The 23,193-nt window shown below is 31.2% G+C and overlaps 1 protein-coding gene and 1 long non-coding RNA gene across 2 annotated transcripts; one reads left to right on the forward strand and one right to left on the reverse strand.

Moving 5' to 3' along the window:
• The first annotated feature begins 332 nt into the window (after positions 1-332).
• Positions 333-10,079, forward strand: LOC148598586 (glycosyltransferase 25 family member-like). Its single transcript, XM_088561837.1, has 8 exons — positions 333-522; positions 2,820-2,875; positions 4,577-4,683; positions 5,512-5,586; positions 6,505-6,562; positions 8,204-8,331; positions 8,758-8,961; positions 9,670-10,079. The coding sequence occupies exons 1-8, from the start codon at positions 456-458 to the stop codon at positions 9,803-9,805; spliced, it is 831 nt and encodes a 276-aa protein (XP_088417963.1). The 5' UTR covers positions 333-455; the 3' UTR covers positions 9,806-10,079.
• Positions 10,080-10,410: 331 nt separating this feature from the next.
• Positions 10,411-21,314, reverse strand: LOC148598587 (uncharacterized). Its single transcript, XR_015918659.1, has 3 exons — positions 21,214-21,314; positions 11,491-11,675; positions 10,411-10,785 (listed from the first exon to the last, which is right to left on the reverse strand). It is a non-coding gene; the product is annotated as an uncharacterized LOC148598587 (long non-coding RNA).
• Between the last annotated feature and the right edge of the window lie 1,879 nt (positions 21,315-23,193).

The raw sequence follows: 23,193 nt of genomic DNA on the forward strand, positions 1-23,193 counted from the left end.
GTAATAAAATCAAGTGCCTGTTCCTTTAGCAACCATCGCAATGTGCCCCGATGTTACGTCTGTTGATCCCCGTTGACGTCGATATAATTGAAGAACTTTTCCGGATCGGAAGTGAATCTGAAAGTCATCGATAGTGATTATTTAAAATAGAAGATTCGAGAAAATGAACGTAATGTTTGTTCAATATCAAATTATTAGATTAGTGTTTGATATTATCAGATAAAAACAAAGACTTGCATTTTATTCAACAAGCATTAACAAATACTAATAAATAACACATGAAATAATCCAGAATTGATTTTATCAACATTTATGTCAACCCATCTGTTGTATTGGCGTTTTTAAATTCACAGTGATTTGTACAGAGAATTAGATTTCTCATTTATTATCACCATATAATCAAAAAATTTCTACCAGTAGGCCTTAAGAGTTACACTTCCTGTTATCTGTTAAATATGGAAATTAAACAAATGTGTTGTTTCGTAACTGTATCATTTCTGTTAACAGATGCAACAACAAATTGTGAGTATCATCATTTCCATTTTTATGTTTTAACAATTTTTTGGAACATTCAGTCTATATAAGGTTTTCAAAAAAGTGTTCCTTTCAAAAAATCTTTCCTTCTTCATTTATTTTTTTTACATATTCATATTTTCATATGTTACAGTTAAAATTGGTATGATTTTGATCAGTCAGTAAATTCGACTCGGTTACTGGAGTAAATTTTTTTTCATTAAAATGCTTTGCTTAATTTGATTTAATTTAACGTGTTGCCAAATTTGAATTAAGTATGACTCCAGTTAAGGATCATGCAAAATGTGATTCATGTGTAAAAAGCCTACATATTTTTATTTATAGTATTTTGTTTGAAATGTCATAGTTAACAGAAATTAACATGTGGTTTTTCATATAACCCGTGCTCTTAGGAAATAAACATTATATAGAATGCAATGTAGATTTCAAAATTAAGGGAGATAACTCTGGAAATGGCACTCAAATACAATAGAATCTACTGGATTTTCAATGTGGATTATCTCCTAAGAGCAGGCAGATTTGAATGAATAATTACATAGTAAAGACCCATAAAAAAACCCAATTACAAAACTACAAATATGTAGCCTTTTTTGGGGTGTATCACATTTTTCAGATTTTGCATGATTCTTACAAAGACAGCTACTTAAATTTCAGTTTTATTGTAACTGCAGTCAAATTGAAATCATTTCCGAATGTTATTGTTGTTATCAATTGGTTTTTTATTTATAATTTGTAAGACATTTTGTATTTTTCAATCAGGAATTCAAATTCTCAATAATTACGTTATTTAATCGCTTCAGAATAAATAGGGTTAATCGCAAAGAGTTTTTCTGTAAGATTTTAAAAATAAACTAATGAAGAACTCGCACGACGAACTTACGTGGGCGATAGTTCTCCTTTAAAAAAAGCAATACGGTATTGAAGCATGTAATACGTAAGTAAATCTTATTAAGATGCTTAAACCTACACGTATTTATTAATGTAATATTACACTGTTAGCCTTCCTAGTATAATATAACTGCTTTGATATAGTATGCACCTAATATACTAATGTTCTTAAACGAAACATGTTTACTTAACACATGTAATCATTGAACTACATTGAATACATTATGTGAAAATTACTAAAAGGAAACATTTCGTGTAAAAGTTTGTTTGTTTGTTTGTTTGTTGGTGTTTAACGTCCGAGCAGTAATATTTCAGCAATATTCAGACGATGAACATGAAAAGGATGATAAAATGAACATGAAATGATGATGAAATGAAAAAAAGGGATGGGACACAAGGATAATAGGGTCGACAAATTTTGATTGCCACTAGAAAAAGAGGGATGGGTAAGGTCGGACAATTTAGCCTCCTGTGGCGGAGCCCAAAGGTTCCTACTCCTATCGAATACCACAGCAGGGTTCTTTAACGTGCGAGGAACGTGACATCTTTCCCAACACAGTGCACCACTATGGTTTGCGGTCTGGTTTCCCGTATTATAGCCTGTCAACCCCAGGATGTAACATGCCAGGGGTACTCCATTCCACCACCTGGGGTACAAATCCCAGTTGATCTGTGGGCAGAGTGCCTAGCCCCCGGCTAGGTTTCTGAGCACTATTTAGTCGCCTTTTACGACAAGCTTAGCGCTGCTGTAGGCCTATTCTTTAACACCCAGACCTGCACGTGGGTCGTGTAAAAGCAAATCATATTAAAGTTGTGACATTTGGTTACGACACTTTGACATTTACCATAATCATTCATATTTTCCCTCGGTCCAGTTTTTGAATTAAATGAATACTGCGGAGCTTAATGCAAACCTTCATGTCAGCTCTGAGCAGATACATTTAAACTCATTTGTTGTTTCAATGCTTTTTTTAAAAATTAGCACTCCATATAAGAATCATGCAAAATGTGATTCATGGTCGGAAAGCCTACATATTTTTTTTTGATATTTTGTTTAAGATGTCATAGTTAACAGAAAATAACGTGGTTTTTCATATAACCCATATTCATAGGAGATAAACATTATATATAATGCACTGTAGATTTCATTATAAAGGGAGATCACTCTGTAAATGACACTCAATACAATATAATCTATTGGATTTTCAATGTGGATTATATTCTAAGAGCAGGCAAATATGAATGAGTTATTATACATCTCACAATATAGACCCATAAAACAATTTAATTACAAAAATAAAATAAAAATGTAGCCTTTTTTGGGGTGTATCACATTTTTCAGATTTTGCATGATTCTTACAAAGACAGCTATTTAACCACTTATTTTAACATTTTAGGTTGGCCAAAAGAATCATACCACATGTTTAAACCGGATAAACTTGGATTTGACAGGGTAATTAATATAAAAATAGTTTGATTTTTTTTGGTGTGTGTATCTTAACGTAGTGACCACATGCACTAATTAAACCATTATCTGAGCTTAACTCAAACAGCAAACAGCATATAACAAACGTGTTAAATATGAATGTAGTTAAAAGGAGCCACGGGTGTATAATTGTTTCATGCGATTTTCTTCCAAATGGAGCGTAATATGGTTATTATATACGATTCTCAAATTATTTTTATCTGTAATTCAACAAATAATAATTTTGCCAAATGTTCATGTAATAATCGTTTTCAATTTATAGCAATGAAAGACACATTTTTTTAACAGAATTCTTTATTATTGAAGACTTCATTAATTTAAGAATGTAACTTCACTAATGATATATGGAATATATCATATGCCTACATTTAGTTGCTTTCTAAAGTATTGATTTTATATTGAATATTGATTATACGTATCGCTTGACGCGAACAGTTGTTACGCGAGGACAACGTAAGAAATTGATCAATCAGATTCTATTGACCATGTGTCATTAATCACAATGGCGAATTTTTTATATCACTACACACACAAATATTTTTCATGTGAAAATCATATTAATTGAGCTTCACATGACATTCACAAGAACTTTACATAAAATTAATGTCATTTTCATGTGAAATTCACTTAACACAAATTTTATGTGAACAATTCACCACGTGAAATAATTTTGCCTGTGTAGTTCATATCGCATCGTCTATGATGCGATATAGCACAATATCAAGCCGCTTAAGAAATAGATAAAACGACCAAATCATAGAGAATTTGTTGTATACCATGATTTTCAGAATGCCATATAAGAGTCACTTACAGATTTGACTTAATTTGTCGATCCCAGTCAATCCGTCCCCATGTAGATCCGTCCCCTGTAATAATTAAATTGAATGCATTTACATTCATAAAATTTAGTGTCATATACCGAAACTTGTTTTTTTATTTATGACTTCGGTCATCACACTTTCAAGGTAGGTATTTAACTTGAAGAAACTGTAAGGTTTTGTATATTTATTCAGAGCTAAAGACATAGTGTGTATGATGTTTCATTAGCATATGCATACGTTCACATAAATTTTATTAAAATAATTAAATGGAAAACAAAAACCCTATAATGATTAAAAAATAACTTAAATAGACTAATTTCTTTTCATTGTGTAATGCAATAACCATATGTGATTACTGTAAACTGTAAAAATAAGGTTTAATACTAATATTTTAGGATCTATAATCTATTCGTTTTTAATTTGTAAAATTTAAGAAAGAGACATATAGAAAAGGATAAGATAATTTATGTTCAGTATTTATGTTTAATATTTTAATTGATGAATTAATAATGTTAATAATCGAGTTAATAATTGGGGACGGACTCACTTGGGACGGATCTACTGTGGACGGATCGACTGGGGACGGATCCACTATGGGACGGATCGACATGAAATCTTTACAGGTAGCTTTCAAATACTTTGAAATGTGTAATATCATATTTCTTCCAAATCTAAGATACGTGTGAACAAAAAAATGAATCATTACTGTATATGTGCATTGATTGCTTTTTAACAATATCGAAAATTTCTGCTGATAACGGATATGCCCGATTCTTGTGTGGATCTGTATTTAAGAACAATTTCGTTCTACACTTGTCCATAAATATGTGTGTGGTTTATTTTCTAGATATATGTCATACATTTAGAAAGAAGACCAGAAAGACGACAAAGACTAGAAAAGATTGCAGATAAATTAGGAATAGAATTGTCTTTCTTTCATGCTTTAGATGGAAGGTTTGTGTTAGTTCACACTTACTGAGATATAGTAATATACTCAAATTTCTTCATAGTAGTTAGTAACTAGTAACAAGTAGTGTTATAATTTCTTTTTTCTATAATATTCAAACGCGAAATCGAGTCGATTGCGACAGAAAAATGAATGTTGTAATATGACCTCGTGACATTGGTACCTCCCGGTCCCTCTCAAACATCCCTCATTTGATTCCATCTTTGGGGTTGATTTAGGTTTTGGAAGACCTCGGAATTTATGTTATTCATTTAAACGTCAAGTATGCATACTTCAAGTATTGTCTGAAAAGGGTTTTGATATACGGTATGCGATATAGGTCTAAGATGTGATATAGGGTATGTAATATAGAGTAGACGATAAAGGGTTTAAACAAACACCTATAATGCATATGCAAAAAAGTTATATTTTAATTTAAATATATGATATAATGAAATAACATCTGTGAAGTGGACAACAGAGCCAACCAATCAACAATCGATATATATGTTGGTGAGAATATAAACTATAAAAAGTTAAACATTTCCTATATCAGACAGTAAACTATGAACTGAAAATCGTCAATTCATAAAATATCTAACTTCCGATAAAACACATCTGAACGGTAATCACGTGGCACTTAAAACTACCGACTGCAATACCCAAATATATTTTCCACAGCGTGTATATCAAGAAAAAGGAAAACGCTTATGCAAAACAATGATTGTTGTTTTTTTTATTTCATACAAATTTTAAACTGTTTTCACTTATTGGGTATTGTGTCTTTACGTTTGAAAATGATTGTATTCAGTGCATATTCTTTATATGTTTTGTAGAAACTTAACACAAGCTAAGTTAAGCGAACTTGGAATCACACTTATGCCTGAATATAAAGATCCAAGTAAAGGCAGGTAAACAACACAATTCATTTTCAGTCTTGTATAGTTGTATAGACTCCACTGTCAGCAAAGAGTTGTGTGTAAATTTCATTTCTACTGTCGACAATTTATTCATTTGTTTATTCATTCATTCAATTGTATTTTTCGCAGTTGATGCATTTCAAAAGGTAAACTTGTAATAGACTTGAAGTTCATGTCTATTTTATACATGTATTGGCCCTAAAATAAATGTGAAAGAGAAATGTTATGCCACGATTAAGATAGACCAGCAATGGATTTATTTACTTGGGTCGCCAAAAAGGTAAATATTTAAGTCGAAAAATTTCGAAGACAGTAAATGATGATTACCTTTTATAATTATATAAAATGGGGAAAATCCATTTATTATTTGGCGTAGCAATGTCATTCTGTTAGGTTAATAAAGAAAGATTAAAAGGAAAAGCTCAATTTGACAATTTGACAAGATTAAACTTTTTAAATTGAATTAACTTTTTTTTAATTTTTAATGCACCGTCTTCCAAATGTAAAAATTAGCAACAAACATCCGACAAAAAAAATTGATTTTGGCCACCACTTGGCTTTCATTATGTTTGTTTATAAAAAAGAATATATTTTTTTTAAATTGTCATATTATAACAATGCGCGAAATATATTTACATAAACATTGACACTGCCATATATAGATCGAACATACCTCACATAGATGCATACAATACACATTTAACATGTTTTATGCTGTAAATGATGTCAACGTTATTGAATTAGACGCACATATGTAAGCTTTGTTTTCAAATAAAAATCCACTTAACAAACATACCTAATTAAATGAAATCACTTTTGTGAGTGGCTTCCACTTGAAGAGAAAAGTATACATAAAAATATGGGGAATTTAATTTTCCATTTCATTCCAAGTGTGCTTATTGATTTCAGACCAATGACTTATGGAGAGGTTGGGTGCTCGCTATCACACCATGCAATATGGGAAGATGTAAGATAAAAAGCTCATCACAGTGACAGACATTCGTTTCCTATCTTTCTAATCGCTGCAGACAATCTTTTCGAAATTTTCGTAAAGTATTTAAATCAGACTTCTTTTGACAATTGCATAACGCGACGTAAAATTATTCACATTTCCCCCCATTTCATGAATTCCGAAGATGGTTGTCTGCAGCGTCTAGCGTACGTTTTGAACGTCAGACGTTGTTTGGGGCTTTAATAGGATAATTAATTTGAACGAGTGAATAACCAAAATATGAACACGAGTGTCAAAGAACGCCTAGATTAAAGGCGTGTGCGGAACTTGGTCCTCGCACGAGTAAAATCTTCATTTGTTCTTGGCACGAATTTCAGCGGGAAATGTCCGAGAGTGAAATTACCTAATTCATTTCACAGTATGAATTATCGATTTGTTTTCTAAAGGGAACATTCGGTAAGTCACTGATATCTATATTATAAACAATATATATTGTTTGCCCTTGGGATGACCAAACTTTACGACAAACGTGATGACTTTTCATTCAAAATTGTCAACATTCCTTTCATGTGTGGCAACATTCCTTTAGCACCTGCGTATGGAGTGTTCATATCACAACTCATACGTTATGCCAGAGCTTGCCGAGACTACACAGGCTTTTTGTATCTCGCCAGAATTCTAACAAATATGCTTCTGGAACAGGGTTATGTAACTACAAGGTTGAAGTCATCACTACAAAAGATTTATGGTTACCATCAAACTCGTGGATCGTTATGGTGTATCAATCTGCGCCATGACAACTGAATTGTTCAACGTGTCATAGTTTTCCTTTCCTCATCCGTATACCCCAGACTTGACTTTTTATGAGCAACTCGGCGGGTGTTTCTAGAAAAGCACAGGACGCTTACTCTACCGGTGCACCTGATCCATGCTCCTAGTTTTTTAGTGGAGTCCGAGTTGCTCATTTGCTTTTTTTACTTTATATGTATGATTTTAGTTACTTTATGTTCTTTGTTGTGTATGTCTGTTTTCCATGTCTGGTCTTTGTCCCTGGATTACATTCTTTTGATTACCGATATAACCTTGGTTCTCTTGATTACTCTTCGATTTTGCTTATATTTCTTTTGTTTGTCATCATGAATATTTCGTGTGCGGAAAAAACAGCCAAAGAGGTTTTTTTTAAATATCAAACTTAATATTCTCTTGATATTTAAAAAAATCACTTTCATATATTGTAATCTGAATCTGTGTCTGTTGTCAAATGGCTAAAAAAACACCAAATTCATTTGAAAAAATATATGACAAGCATTCAATAGGACTTGCATAATGTTAATATTATCCAAGGAAGTATTTTATATAAGTTGCTTCGTTTAAATGTTGACTGATTCCTTCAAAATATGTAATTTGAGCGACATTATTTTTTTTACTACGCTTGGCGAGTGAATTTAGAAAGCAGAAGACGTAGGTTGGGCAAGATCTCCTGTTCCATGATTCTTGCAGTGTGCACTTTTCGTAAAAAAAAAAATGCTTCTCAGTTGTTGTTATAAAAATGTAATTAACTCTTTTTGTATTTGATGTTGATAAAATTAAAATGGATGTTCTTGGTAATCCGTGAACCAAATGGAATTCAATCAATGACAATTAATTGTTTTACAGATGTTAAGGAAACGCTACCAAAAAGTTCTCATTTTAGAGGATGATGCATTATTTTTCCCCATGTTGAGGAAGAAATGGTCGCGTATTTCAGCTGACATTGACGAATTGGTACCGACATGGGATTTAATGTAAGAGTGCATTGGGAACTGAAAAGTATACTGTGAATTCAGAAACTATCATAATGTTTTTTTTTATATAATTGCTTAAGATGCGACTGACTTAAATTCATGAATGTAAAAACTCACATAGAATTTTCGGAAAACCCCGAAAATTTAAATCGCAATTCTGGCTCAAAATAGATAAATCACAATAATTGATGTACAGAATACGTTCTAAATTTACAGTATGGTAGACTGTAGCTGTGTTGAACTTTTCGACCAACTAATAGTTGTTCCATTTCCAAACAGTGGCAGACGTTCGTTTCCTCTCTTACTAACCGCTCCGCTGCAGACAGGCCTTTCGACATTCTCGTGCGTAATTCAAATCATACGTCGTTAGACAAGCGGATAAAGTCGCGTACTAACCATTATAGTTTAACGCATTTTGTTTTTCAGATTCTTTGGCCGAAAACCTTTAAGAAGAATGAACGAGTCATATGTTAGTGATTCAATGTTTCTTCACTGGCCTGATTACAGTCACTGGTGTGTCGCTTATGCACTTTCAAAAAATGGCGCAAAAAAATTAACCAATGGTAATTTATTAAAGAACCTCATTCCAGTAGATGAATACATTCCTATAATGTATAACAGGCATCCTAGGTAAGCCTTTGTTGTCAAAATCTATGAGCAATAATAGGCACTATAATGCAATGATTCGAGTATTTGAGTACAAAAAAATGTTTCTACAGTAAATAAAGGTAACAACAAAATAGCCGAATACTAATCCGATATATCAAATCAAGTCTAAAGTAAATATGGCAAAGTACATATTACACCATCGGAGCTGCCGGTACGGCAATGGTCCTGACTTAGTACAGGCGTTTCATACGAAATTGTGCGTTACGTCTAGGTTTTACAGCGCGCTAAATATATCAGTGGTATTTAAAAAGCATTTGCATGCTATTGTCATAATCGGGAAATCAGCGGTCACATCAGCACAAAAAAAAACAATTTGTGAGCCAAAAAGAAAAAAACCTCAAGAAATACAAAAAGCAGTCCAGTTTTCTATCTTGGGTTTTAAACACAAATACTTGTTTACATTTTGAATGCAACACGGCAGGTTGAATTAAAGAATAAATTTGTGCTGTTCATTATTCACTCATACATTATAAAACTTCTGTCTTTACGCTAAATGTATCTGTGGTTTATCATTATCTTTGTTTAGTTGACTTGGAGATTAAAGTTTGAATTTGTAAATGTTTATTACTCTACAGCATGTTAAAATACAGATTGGTTTTTCATATTTTAACATCTTTTCACATCATGTTCTCTGTATTTCAGCTTTTTTCTATTTCAATTATTTTACAGAGAAATACTGAAAAAGAATTTCAAGCAAAGGGACTTGATTGCAGTGTCTACTTTTCCGTTATTAATAGAACCAGCTTGGTTTCCCGTTGATAAAGAATATTACTCCGATACCGAAGGCTCTAAGTTGATTATTTGAATATGTTCCCTTCAGAAAACTTTGCAAAATAGATGAGTTTATATGACAAGCAAATACCGAATCACGCTTTCCACTTTGTGGACATAACTGTGCGGAAACTGTTGATCAGACCCCCTCTTTTTTGTTTTTGTTTTGTTTTGTTTTTTGTTTTGTCATTTTTTGGGGTTTTTTTTTGTTTTTGTTTTTGTTTGTTTTTTTTTTTTTATTTTGGTTTGTTTTGTACGTTTTTTGGGGGATATTCGTGAGATTGCCTCAATGAAACAATAACAATGATTTTGATATTACCTTTTTCTACAGTTAACGTAATTCATATCCTTATGAGCTGTATTATAATAAGCAGCTGCCTATATTGGTGGATCTACACAATTTATCAATATAAAGCTGTTTTATTAGTATGAGTAATTGTTGTCGTATTCATCTTCACAACAATTAACATAATGGTTATATGTATGTAAATATTTTAGATGTGATTTACATGGGTTTCTATAGAGACGGAGTACATATATAGATAATAATAATATGTCAACAAAAACCCGATATTTTATACTAAACTGCAGGTTCAAACGGACGTTTCTTCATACTTAATCAAAAATATGATAAAAACAAATTTTATGAATGTTTTACTCAACGCAAATAGTAAAGAAATTACATTTCAGAAATACAAAATAAGATATACTGGTTATGAATTATTGTTATTAACATGTATTTAATGATCAAAGATATGCGTTTTCTATCTTCTAATCAGGCCACTGTCAAAATGTGTTATCGTTCTGTCGTGTAAGGCAAACTATACGTATGCATGATTCAATAAACTGACGAAAGGTTGTAAACATTAGAATTAAAGAAAAGGATGATGAATATTTTGCATCATTGTCCAAAGTTAAAAGTAAGGCAACGACAACTCTTCGTCTTCCTGTGCGGATGTAAAATCGTTAAAGTAGCGTTTGTTCCAACTGCCTCTTTTATTTTCTCCGCCACATCTAAAAATAAAAATGTAGTTTTAATATATTTACATGCTTATTTCGTTATATCCATAAACATGCCGAACCAGATAATAAGGTGATTTTGTCGTGTAATTAAATGTATTAAGTTCCGAAGTGCCAAAAAAAAAACGAGTGCACAAAACACGCATGCATTCTTGCTAACAATAATTACGATAGTTATATGATAGGTAAGTTATAGGGTATATAAATCTTGTTTTTAGTCCTTAGATAAGTCAAATACTGGCTGTTATTGTGCAAGACTATATTGTAAGAACGAAAATTTACTAAAACTATTCATGGAAAATGATGTTAACAAGACATTATTACATGAGTTCATAATTGTCATCTTGCTAAGAATAACCCAAGATTCAGTATAAACACCAACACAACGTACCATATTTTCATCAATGGCGTCCTCAAGTCTAATTACGTCTTATCGTTTCTGTTTTGAAAAATAAAACGTTTTTAACATGTTCATATCTCATAATGGTTTGCGGTATAAATATGACGACAAAACCTTTTCATTTTTATTTCCTTTTTTTAATTTTTTTTTAAAGTGGCTTTATTTTATGGATTTTTATTTCTGTTTTTTAAACAAGATGAAAAGCTTTTTTAAGCTGCAAAAGCAATGAAGAAATGATAGTAAAAAGATAGGTTTTGCGTTAAGTCAAGTAAGTCAACTTTTTCAGTGTTAGTTAATACCTAAGGTCGGGTTCTCCACATTCCTCTAAGCCACACTTTTTGAAATTTTCACAACAAAAGTCTTTCTTCTGCCTTTTACACGTTATGGCCCGTCGTAGGCACATGAATGTACACTTTCCAGCGAATACCTCTGACAATGTAGCGAAAGTCAGCATCAGTATTACAAGGTAGTATTTAATCTTCATCTGAAATATACACAAAGTAAATGAAAGGACTATTTTTTTTACACCAAATGTTTTTATATGAATATCATCAGATATATAGAACTTATGTTATTTTATTACCCAAAAAACCTAACTAGTCTGCTGATAGTATTGGAAAAAAACGTATGAAATATATATATATTAGATTAAACTTGGTTTTCAACTAAAATCACTCGAATAAATCTTCAATTACAGAAATTGAGAACATTGCATGTCCATTATATTGTGTACTAGTCGACATAACATTCAGACACAGCGAGTGGTAGTGTGATTCATGGTGCAGAAAACAATCCGTAGAACAACCGATGGTTTTTCAGTCTATATATGCTATATGTTTACAAAACGATAATCATTTCCGTATTCGGATGTGCATATTTGAGAAAATCATACATGCATCTTACACTACAAGCAACCAACTAGAACCAAGTCAAGAACGATAACTCTTACAAAGTGTCAATTTATGTACAATCTATATAATCTTTATCTCAAAAGCGCAACAACCAAATGTAAAACTAAGACTTGTTATGTGATCAGTAATTCTTTCTGAATAAGAAATAAAACTGAATTCGATGGGTTTTTGACATGCCTCAATCAACTCCCGTCTGATATTTAGAAAGACTGCTACTTAATATATAGTATATTGATTTAATGTTCATTGTATTTATTGCTAAAATAATGTATCATATGGAAAATATACAGGGCAAAAATAAAAGTTTGGTTAGACAAATTAGAAAAGGAGTTGAAATGAAATAAGTTTTGACTGATTATACGGAAAAATAAATATGGCTTTTACAGTTTTAAAATTATTGATTTGATTTCACTATTCAAGGTCTACAATTAAAGCATTAAGTTCCTAGGTTGCATAGAATACAATACAAAGGTTTTTATCCTGTCATTTTTACGATTTGATTTGCTTTAATCTTGCTATCCAAATATTTAATTGTTTTTAATTTTCAATTTTCTACATACTATAAAACAATAAAAAACAGATATCAATGGGTCATTTCGTGGCGACTGGTTCGACAGCATTAATTATACCTGATATTTTCATTTGTATTGTTTACCGGTTCGTTAATTGTATTATTACCCTTTTTCACGTAAAGCCACAGTTCGTTAACAAGTGTGAACTTCTTGTGGTCTGAATTTTTTTAACATCCTATATTTCCTACTTGTAAAATCTTAAATACATTTCTCAACCTAATTTCGAAAACGAAAAATAAAATACATCTGTTATAGGAATCTAATTAAAGTGGTGAACACTGAAGCACCTAGATATCAAATTGGGTTTACTCTTTATCATCACGTAATAGCTATACACGAATAACAGTGCGCTTCCGTCAGAAATTGTTCATCGGGGATTAGTAGCATCATATATTTTTGTTTGCATCCCCTAGCGGAAATATGGCTGATAGCCAAATTGACTGCAGTTGACATTTCATATCTTCTGTCTGTTATTTTCTATTAAATGTATTGATGTGTCAGAACTAATGAATTATTAAGGTAAATGGCCGTCAATGGAATTGCAACTTTCTTGCGGCGAGAGGTGTCATGGTTTTTTCTTCTGTTTTGTATATGAATAGAATTAATGAATTACATTAATTGATGATCACAACAGTAAAAAAACGTTTATATTATTTAAAGACGAACTTAATCTGCTGACTTAATGACTCGTATGTTTTCAATTATTTAACAAACAGAATTATTGAGGAGTATGATGCTGTTAAATAACGAATTATCAAGTCGACTCTAATTCCAGAACTACGATTATAGATATGAAGCATTAGTGCACATTCCTAAAGAAACTTTTATGAAATCGGGTTAATTTTATGCACTGTTGTTTAAAAATGAATACGACCGGACACGAAGCGCTGTTGTAATTATTAAGTTTGTGCATGTCAATCAATGGCCTTGATGTTATAATTATCTATTGTGAATTAACAAAAACCTGTGTGTACAATTATGCAGTGTGATATTATCATTTCATGCCTTTATTTGGTATTTGTTTTGCGATATGAGGAAATACCTATCTCTTCTTAGTTCAAATCGATTGGAGAAGTGATTTTATAAAAGCATTCCAATAATCATTGATTTTATAATACTTTTTTGCTTAAAATAAGACAAAGCTGATTTAAAACGAGCAACAAACGTCTACAGAAAGACGTAATGTTTTGTAAATAATTATCTACGAATAAATTTAGAATTTCTTATACTAGTAATAACAATAGTATCTCCTTTTACGGTAAAAATCGCCCCAATTGAACCTTCGATAGTAAATACTAAATACAAAATTTGTAATTTTCTTCTCTAGAAACTAGTTAGAAATAAGGTATGTAAGTGTCGTCATGTGACCCCGTGATTTCACGAGATTAGGCCCTAGTCTACCATTAAAAGCATGGAGGCTTGTCATTTAGAGAGCGTTGAATTCAGTGTTGTGGGCAAAACATTTTTTTGTGTAAAAAAAATACCGATAAAAAATAACAAATATCTTTATACATGATAAAGGTATTAAGAAAAAAAATATAAAATAGAAGATTTTGCATTGTTATATAGCGTTTCGAGTATCCGGAAGTAAACAGTAAAGTGCAGATCGGTCTTCGGTTTTCAATACGTTCTACGTCGTAAATGAACCTAGAACGAGACTTACATACCCTATCAGACACTGTCTGTAAATAGAGTCTGGCACACCTGGCTCATACGTCAATGTTAATCTTAATTACGTTCATTACTATCTTAGAAAAAAAACAATGATTAATGAATGAAGTGTTGATTTGCATACAGATATAAGGGAAGACAACAATCTATTCACCAGAAGGGTGTGGTTTAGCCTTTAACAATGAGTCAGACTTTGACCAACACAAACTATTAATTAGTACTCCACATAAGAATCATGCAAAATGTGATTCATGGTTGAAAAGCCTACATATTTTCATTTTTGATATTCCGTTGAAAATGTTATAGTAAAGAGAAAGTATCATTCAAAATTAAGGGAGATAACCCTGTAAATGACACTAAAATACAAATACAACTATTGGAATTTCCATGTGGATTATCTCCTAAGAGCAGACCGATTGGAATGAATAAATATACATTTCATTATATAGACCTATAAAGCAACCTTATTACAAAAATAAAATGTGTAACCCTTTTAGGGGTGTATCACATTTTACAGAATTTGCAAGATTCTTACAAAGTCTGCTACTTAAAATGACAATATCCTTGTCAAAACTACGCCATATCATTTCACTAGCTTTTAAGCTCTGCTAAACATGATGTGAAAAACAATTCCAAGGCGTGTACTCATAATAAATCCACGAAGCTGTTAACTGTGTACATTATGATGAGACTATAATAAGAACTGAGTGAATATATCCGTTGCACAGGAGACTGGAAAAACTTTTATCTTTCTTTTACACTCTATCAAGTCAAATCATTATTATCAACGTTTCAGTGTTGTTTATGGACGTTACATACAATATTCAGTATGGCTAATTTCTATGACTTAATTAGATTTCAAGGTCACGTAACCAAAATAAAACGATTTGTCAGCAAATAAATTATTTCCGTAAATGACAAACTTGGGAATTTAACATTAATAATTATAGACAGAACTTGATATCTCCAGCGGGTACCTTTTTTTTTAATGAATATAAAATTCTTACGAACAAGGCTGTCAATTGAAAACACAATAGGGTGTCTGATAATTATTGACGTAATTAACTTTCCTCTTTCTTTAAAACGAAGATTCGAGCGTAAATAAAAGAAAACTTATTCCAATGATAATGATCAGACTGGGAAAAAAGACACACAACAACTAACATGAAATAACCGAAGTAACATGCACAAATACCAGGACATCACTAAAAACTTGTGAACAGTACACCGACATTGTTAAGAGTGATACTATTCCATATAAAAATTTAACAATATTTGTTTATTAATCAGTACTTTTAGAAATCCTACAGACAAAATACTATGTCATCTGTGCGAGATTATCGGTGTTATGTATTAGAACGATACGCTATACATAGTCATGAATTGTTTGCAAGCGTTCAATTTCGGCAGCTTAATTTTTAAACATAATAATTTCTTCAATTCATCTGAGGACTAAGTCATCAGTTGTTGAAGATCCAGACACTGTAAAAACTCAGACATACTCATTATTACTGAGACAATCATTGCTTATTACTTTAATAGAAAGCCAACATGATTATTTGCAATACAAAATGACGCTAAATAATTACTTTGTTTTGTTGTCCTCATGGTATCTAGTTTCTATCATATTAACCTGTTTATTGCTTGTGTGTGTGTTGTTTGGGTGATGTCTCTCATTTTGGTATTGAACTACAACATTAGTATTCAAGATTATGATGTTGCATTTTTATTTAGTTTTTCTTGTCTTAACTGTTTACATTTTTTTTTATATTTCATTGTTTCCTCCGATTACAAAAATAAATATTTGTTGTCCGCCCGGGTCCTTAGTGGAGATTGACCTGGCATTCCTTAGAATCTGAAATAAGGCAGTACACAGGAAATTTCCACGTGATAGTTCTTGTTAAATGTACAACGGCAAGTATTTTTTGTGTGGAATTGATCTGATTTGAGCCTCACGTGAAACAGACATTTTTCACGGGAAATGCAATTAAAATGAACTTCACGTTAAGGATTTTACATGAAATTGGTCATGTCAAATACATGTGAAAATCATAAGCACTAATTTTGTACGTGTTCACTGCACAAAATACTGTCAATGAATAACCTCTTTTGTAAAAGTATATGGTTTTAATCTATTTTACATCGTACCGATTTGTTGTATTCATGATAGTCTTTTTATATTGTTTATTTATCGCTTAAACTTGTCATCACTGTCATCGTCATCATTGTGTTATCATAACTATAAGTGTTATTATTATTATTATTATTATTATCATTATTTTTATTATTATTATTATTATTATTATTACTGTTGTTATTATTATTATTATTATTATTATTATTATTATTATTATTATTATTAATATCATTATTATTGTTGTTGTTGTTGTTGTTGTTGACATCAGGCATCACAATTATTTAAATACAAAAATAACAGTTTTGTACATTGTAAATTTCAATATGCTGTACACGTGTTTCAAGGGGTAACCTCTCATCAGCAGCATTAAAATCAAATATGTAGGAAGATCATAATCAAAATATTAGTTGTATACAAGAAGTACTCATAACCAAATCTATCGAAAGAGGAAGCCAAATCCATCACCGAGAGGTTCTACCATGTGTAATGCAAGGAATGAAGCCTCGGTGTTTCCGTATTTTTTTATTTGGAATACTGCAAGATTTCATAAATAGGGTAGATAAAAATGTGATATTATTCGGGGCCAGACAAGAACATAGAAACTGGGAATGTGTCAAAGAGAAAAATGTAATCCTACCAGACTGTAGCAAAAACCAAAGGGAGTATTTTTTTCACCCCACACCTCACGTCTGCCTTTTACGTGACACTGAAATGACAGGTATAACTGGAAATATTAATATTGAATGGTGTTTTTGTATTTATATCTGAAAAAAAAACATGTCAACTATTGGATCTTTCACAGAATCAACCTTAAAGATAAACATTGTTAAAAGGTAAATATGTGGTCTTTAATCAAGCAAAATTACTAAGCAATAAAGCATTTAATTGTCTTCACAAATCGGACCCAGGCATTGTAATGGGAAGACCTAAATAGAATTTATAATCGAGTTCTAGGCTTCGTAAGGCAATAAAACACAGAGACTAACCACTTTTAAAATTTAAACCATGAATTTCATCAGAGGTAAGGAGTTTAGACATAATTTCACCTTTTTTTTCTTCAAATTAATCATTTTTTTTTATCAAAATGAAAATTCAAGTGCGGATAACTCTGACAACAAGCAGAAAAATTGACATTCTGTTTCTTACAGTCGTTGTAGAAACTTGAAATTTATGCTCATTTCGTTTTGGTTTGAATTCTACTCTGGTTTTCTTGACATTTATTTGGAAATAAACTACGAGTTTTGCCTCATTTTTAGAAATTCTGACACTCAAATGTATTTTTTTTTTCAAAATATACGTAATGCTCAAGACAATCATTGATTTGAAAATTGATGTAATGGAATGACCTATTTACCACAAAAAAATAAAGTACTTTAAGTTAATAACATATAAATATAATAATATTCAATTACAAAAGATACGCGTGATAAACCAAACGTTCAGTTTCTATTGTTTTTATAATACTCATGGGTTTACTAGAATTAAAGTAGCGGCCCATACAGATGATATTTTATTTGACTTCCAAAGAAATACCATAATGATGTTATTATTGTATTTCTGAATTATCAGTTTGATGGCAGGTTTGGTTTTTCTTTGATACCGATTTTCATTAATTTGTATAAGACTTAAATAATTAAGTTTTTCTGCTTTTATAAAAAAACTGAATTATTATTATTATTATTATTATTATTATTATTATTACAATTATTATTATTATTACAATTATTATTTATTTATTTATTTATTTATTTATTTATTTATTATTTTTATTGATTTATTATACTTATTATTTTTTTTTATTATTTTTATACTTTTTCGTCTGTGAAATTCTTGATTAAGGTTTGCCATGAAATAATTCTTAGAATGAGTTAAGTATAGTATATAACTTCATTTTCAAACACACAATATGTTTGTACCTAAAATCAATGTGTCAAAAACTGATGTTTGCAGCTGCATCTGTGGGTTAGCACATCAGAAATATTCGGCTTAGCGTATGATAAAATAGCCTTAGACGCTTATCCTACCGGTGCACCTGGTCCATGCTCCTTTTTTTTAGTGGAGTCCGAGTTGCTCATTTACTTTTGTTACTTTGTATTTATGATTTTATTTACTTTATGTTCTTTGTTGTGTATGTCTGTTTTCCATGTCTGGTCTTTGTCCCTGGATTACATTCTTTTGATTACCGCTATAACCTTGGTTCCCTTGATTGCTCTTAGATAAGGCCGTGAGAAAAATAACAATCAAATAATCAATCTATAGCGTATATTAAGATTAAAATCTTTTTATATGTTTGCATTATAAGTGTTTATTTAAACATTTATCGTTTACCCTATGTCACACCACTAGACCTATATCGCATACTATATATCACACTTCTGGATCTATACCCTATATCGCACCCTTCACGGACCACAATCGAAATATAGTTTAAATATATGATATTATGAACATTATATGTCAAAATCTGTATCACATGCGGTGTAAACCCCAGTGGCCCTTGTTGGTGATATAGGAGTCTGGGATTGATACCGCATATGATACAGTTTTCTACATGTAATATTCAGTATATGTCAGTCAGTCTTATCATCCTGATTTCATTCATGCTGGCGAGTTGACTGTAAACTTGAGCAACATATCTCCCTGCAGCCGCTTACCCTTACCCGGACAAACGAAGTACTGGTTGCAACTTCAAGCGCTGCTCTACGTGATAAAGCAACTGAATGGGAATTGCATATTCTTGTATTTTTATATCAGGGCTCAAAGCATTCCGGAACATCAAAAGGACAAACTAATCATTATTGTCAGGTAAGCCATGAGAAAAATAATATGGTACTTCATTTTATCTGTATATGTATACACGAGCCATTGATATCGAAATCAGTTCCCGTAATGAGTACGCGAGGGAGATTTAGGCGCCAGTGTCAATGATTAATATTTCCCATATATATAACATACATTGGTAACCGTATCATCATCAGAGATCATATGTAGACCTGTTAATTTTCGCAGTTTTAATTTTTTGTTGCGGAATGTATCAAATGGAAATGTTTGCAGGTGGTCATTTTGTTCAATGTAGAGGTTTTAAAAATGATGTGCATCGCATACAGAGTTTAAAAGTTCGAGTTTGCAGATTTCTATTTGTTCTAACTTAATTGACCAATCCACATAGAGCAAAATTCAGTCGTCCGCAACATGTAATATACATTTACAGAATATTAAATCAATATATACCGTTTGGTTACGTTCAGCTAATGCTTTTTGTATGAGAGTATCGTATATTGTAGAACAACGGCAACATCTTAAATCATAAATACTTAACAATGAACATGAATATAAGCAGTAGACATAATAGACATGAGTTATTTTTTTCTCATTTACGATGGAATTATATAAACCAAATATGTCGATATCATTTCATTTTTGTGTGTTTGCTTTGATTCTTTTGTTTTTGACTATTACTTCGTCATTGTCTCTCGTCATTTGAAATCAACACTCTTTCAAGATGATTTATCACAAGAAAGGCCCTACCTTCATTGTCAGCACATAAATCAATCTTCCCATGAAGACCAATTAACTGAAGTGTTGCTTTGAGTCGATTGGAATATGTTGATTTGTTCTTCTTTGGTCATGTGACCAACGAAATAATATGTTAGATCACATACATTTGAGGTAACACAAGGTATACCAAATTACAATATTTGGCAGCTCGGTATATTAGATAAAATGTAGTATTCTCTGAAATTCAAATATGACTTCTTTTTAAACGCACCGGGGGCTGTTTCGTAGTAAAACGGATAATATTCATATACAAATGCTATGTTATGGTCGACAGCAAGATTATCAATGCCAAATGTTTTTTTAAAAAAAATCATACAAGGGTGTTTGATACGAAGCAGACGCTAAATTAAACTCATAGACTGCATACAACAATACATGAAATTTAGTTTCTAGTTAGGAATAGCAAGTATGCTCCCTCTTCGAGAGAATTCGTCTGATGAATATACAATTATAGCTGTACATGAAAAACAAAATGAAATTTGAAGATTGGACACTTTTTGAAAAACACAAATATAATGGCATTTCTATGTACGAGATAAATTCCGGGTCCAGTTCAGGGGTATATTTCTTTCGTTCTTGTTCAGAATTAAAAGTTCTTCAACAATAGCTACCCTTCAGAATAAAGTTCACAAATATGATAAAAACAAAGCAAAGAATTGTAGAGAGTAATTACTCTAAATGAGGGCTAATTTATACTTAAGTGTTCTTTATCAATGATATTAAGCTATTGCAAATTTTGTATTCTAGTACTTACTACATATTTTATTTGCAAATAAACATCACTCAGAAACTGACATTTGAATCAGGAATCCTGTATTATAGGTTGATATTGCCTGATGGAGTCATTTTGTCTCGTGTTTCATCGGTATTTTATTATTATTATTATTATTATTGTTATTATTATCATTCTTTTTAATCACATGTTTATTTGACACAGAAAAATATAATTGAACAAACATTTACTTACAAAATATACCTACCAAAATCTAAATTGATTTGATAAAACCTTCTCATTCCGGTATATTTGTTCATAAATATTTGATTTGACGCAATTAAATTTTGAATGCTGCACTCAAAATCTTCAAAAACAATTGTTTAGTAAAATTGAAAAAATATAAAGTCTAACAACAAATTTGATAAGTAAAATTGGAAAAAAAATTGTATATTTCTTACCTTTCAAGTTCTGTTCAGTTGTTTCTGTTTTAAAAGACCATGCAATGTTCATGTAAAGTATTTTAAAGCTAATGAAAGTCAGTTGGCGTTAGAATTGTAATCATCATAAGATGAATTATTAAATACACCCCGCCTACCAAAACGCATACCAATATATTACTATATAATGGAATGACAATGCTACCAATTAGAAAAAAATGTTCTTCGTCAATTCATCTTTAAGGCCAGATTATTTTTCATTTTGTTATGAAGTAGAATTTGTAGTTTTTGGAATTGTTTATAATTTATTTCTGCTATTTTATTTCACACTTTGCGTGAAAAATCTTATTTTGAGTTTAATACTCAAAATATTTAATACAGTTAACCCACAATAACAATAAATTGTCATTCTCATAATGTATGGAGTATATCACGTAATACAGATGTAGTTTTATAATTTTAGAGATCTCGAATCTTTCATGGAATACTTAATTAAAATTTTCTGTGTATTTTATCCTTTTTTTTTTTTTTTTTGTTATTTTTTTAAATATCATAACTTAAAAACACATAAAAAAAAAGAATATAATGAATGTTACATTGCAGCCACAAACAATAATATAAATTGGACAGTAGATAAACAAATCAATTATGGGCAAAATGGTCACGGTGGAATACATGCCACAAAACGGGTTCAGACGGCACTTTAAGAACCGATTTGTTCATCATGTCATATTTTCCTAACCTCTTTCGTCTACCTCAGACGTGACATTTTATGAGAATCTCGGCGACTGTTTCTAGAAAAGTAGTGGACGCTTACAATATCGGTATACCTCTTTTCTCTTTATTTTAGTGGAGTCGCTAATTTACTTTTGTTTGCTTAATTCGTTTTCCCAGATGTGTGCGTTTACTTTGCCTGTCTAGTCTTTACCCTTGAAATATATGTTTGAAGACCGCTCGAATCCAAGTTCCGTGGATTCTTGATAACGGATATTGACAGACTTATACTTCACATAAGTTTCTTAAAATTTTTCGTTTCTTCGTTTGTCTACCTCGGATCTGACTTTTTATTAGCAACTCGGCGGATGTTTCTAGAAAAGCAGAGGACGTTTACCCTAACAGTGCACCTGGTCCATGCTCCCAGTTGTTAGTGGAGTATGAGTTGCTAATTTGTTACTTTGTATGTATGATTTTTGTTACTTTCTGTTCTTTGTTGTGTATGTCTGTTCTCCATGTCTGGTCTTTGTCCCTGGATTACATTCTTTTGATCTTTTTTGTGTTTGTGTATGTGTGTGGTTAATCAGCTTTGGCTAGCATTTTAGGAGTATGTCCACACATAAACCAGGCAGTGGGTGGCACATGACAAATTTTGTTTCAATAAAATTTCATTCATTTCATATCGCAAATTCATCCTGTCTCAAAGTTGAATATTGGTTTTTGATTAACTGCAAGGGTTAACGAAAAATAAATAACATAGAAAGTATTCAAAATTGTTGACGAAATGGAAATGCTTATCTAATATTTGGTTGCTTGTTATGGAATTTTGAAGTCAATTTATGTGCCATCCATTGTCGATTAAAAAACAAAGTTTATATTATTTAGTATACATATTATATATATATGATACAATGGATCAAAAACTACAGTGGGATAAAATTCACCCTATGCCACCTTTATCAAAATATCTGCCTGAATTTTACTTCGACAGCTTCTTAATTCCAGAATTTATAAATCGATAGACAAGATCGAAAAGATCACAGATTGCTGATAAATTCTTAAAATTAATTAAATGATTTTTGTGGATTGTCTTATATTCGATTTATACTTGTCATAAATAAGCGGGAAAAAGATCGGCGGTTCTGGGGGTTCTTTTTGTATCAACATTTGTGCTAAATAGCAAATTAACAGCAAATCGATTAAAAATTGAAAAAAAAATAATTTAATTTTGCTTCCGATAATGTAAATTACATTCTCATTGACATGCATTAGGTGTTTACTGGTACT

Source organism: Perna viridis, chromosome 14 (genome assembly GCF_037379345.1).
Source record: "Perna viridis isolate PV_CMFRI_1.1 ecotype Kerala chromosome 14, ASM3737934v1, whole genome shotgun sequence".
NCBI classification, from domain to species: domain Eukaryota; kingdom Metazoa; phylum Mollusca; class Bivalvia; order Mytilida; family Mytilidae; genus Perna; species Perna viridis.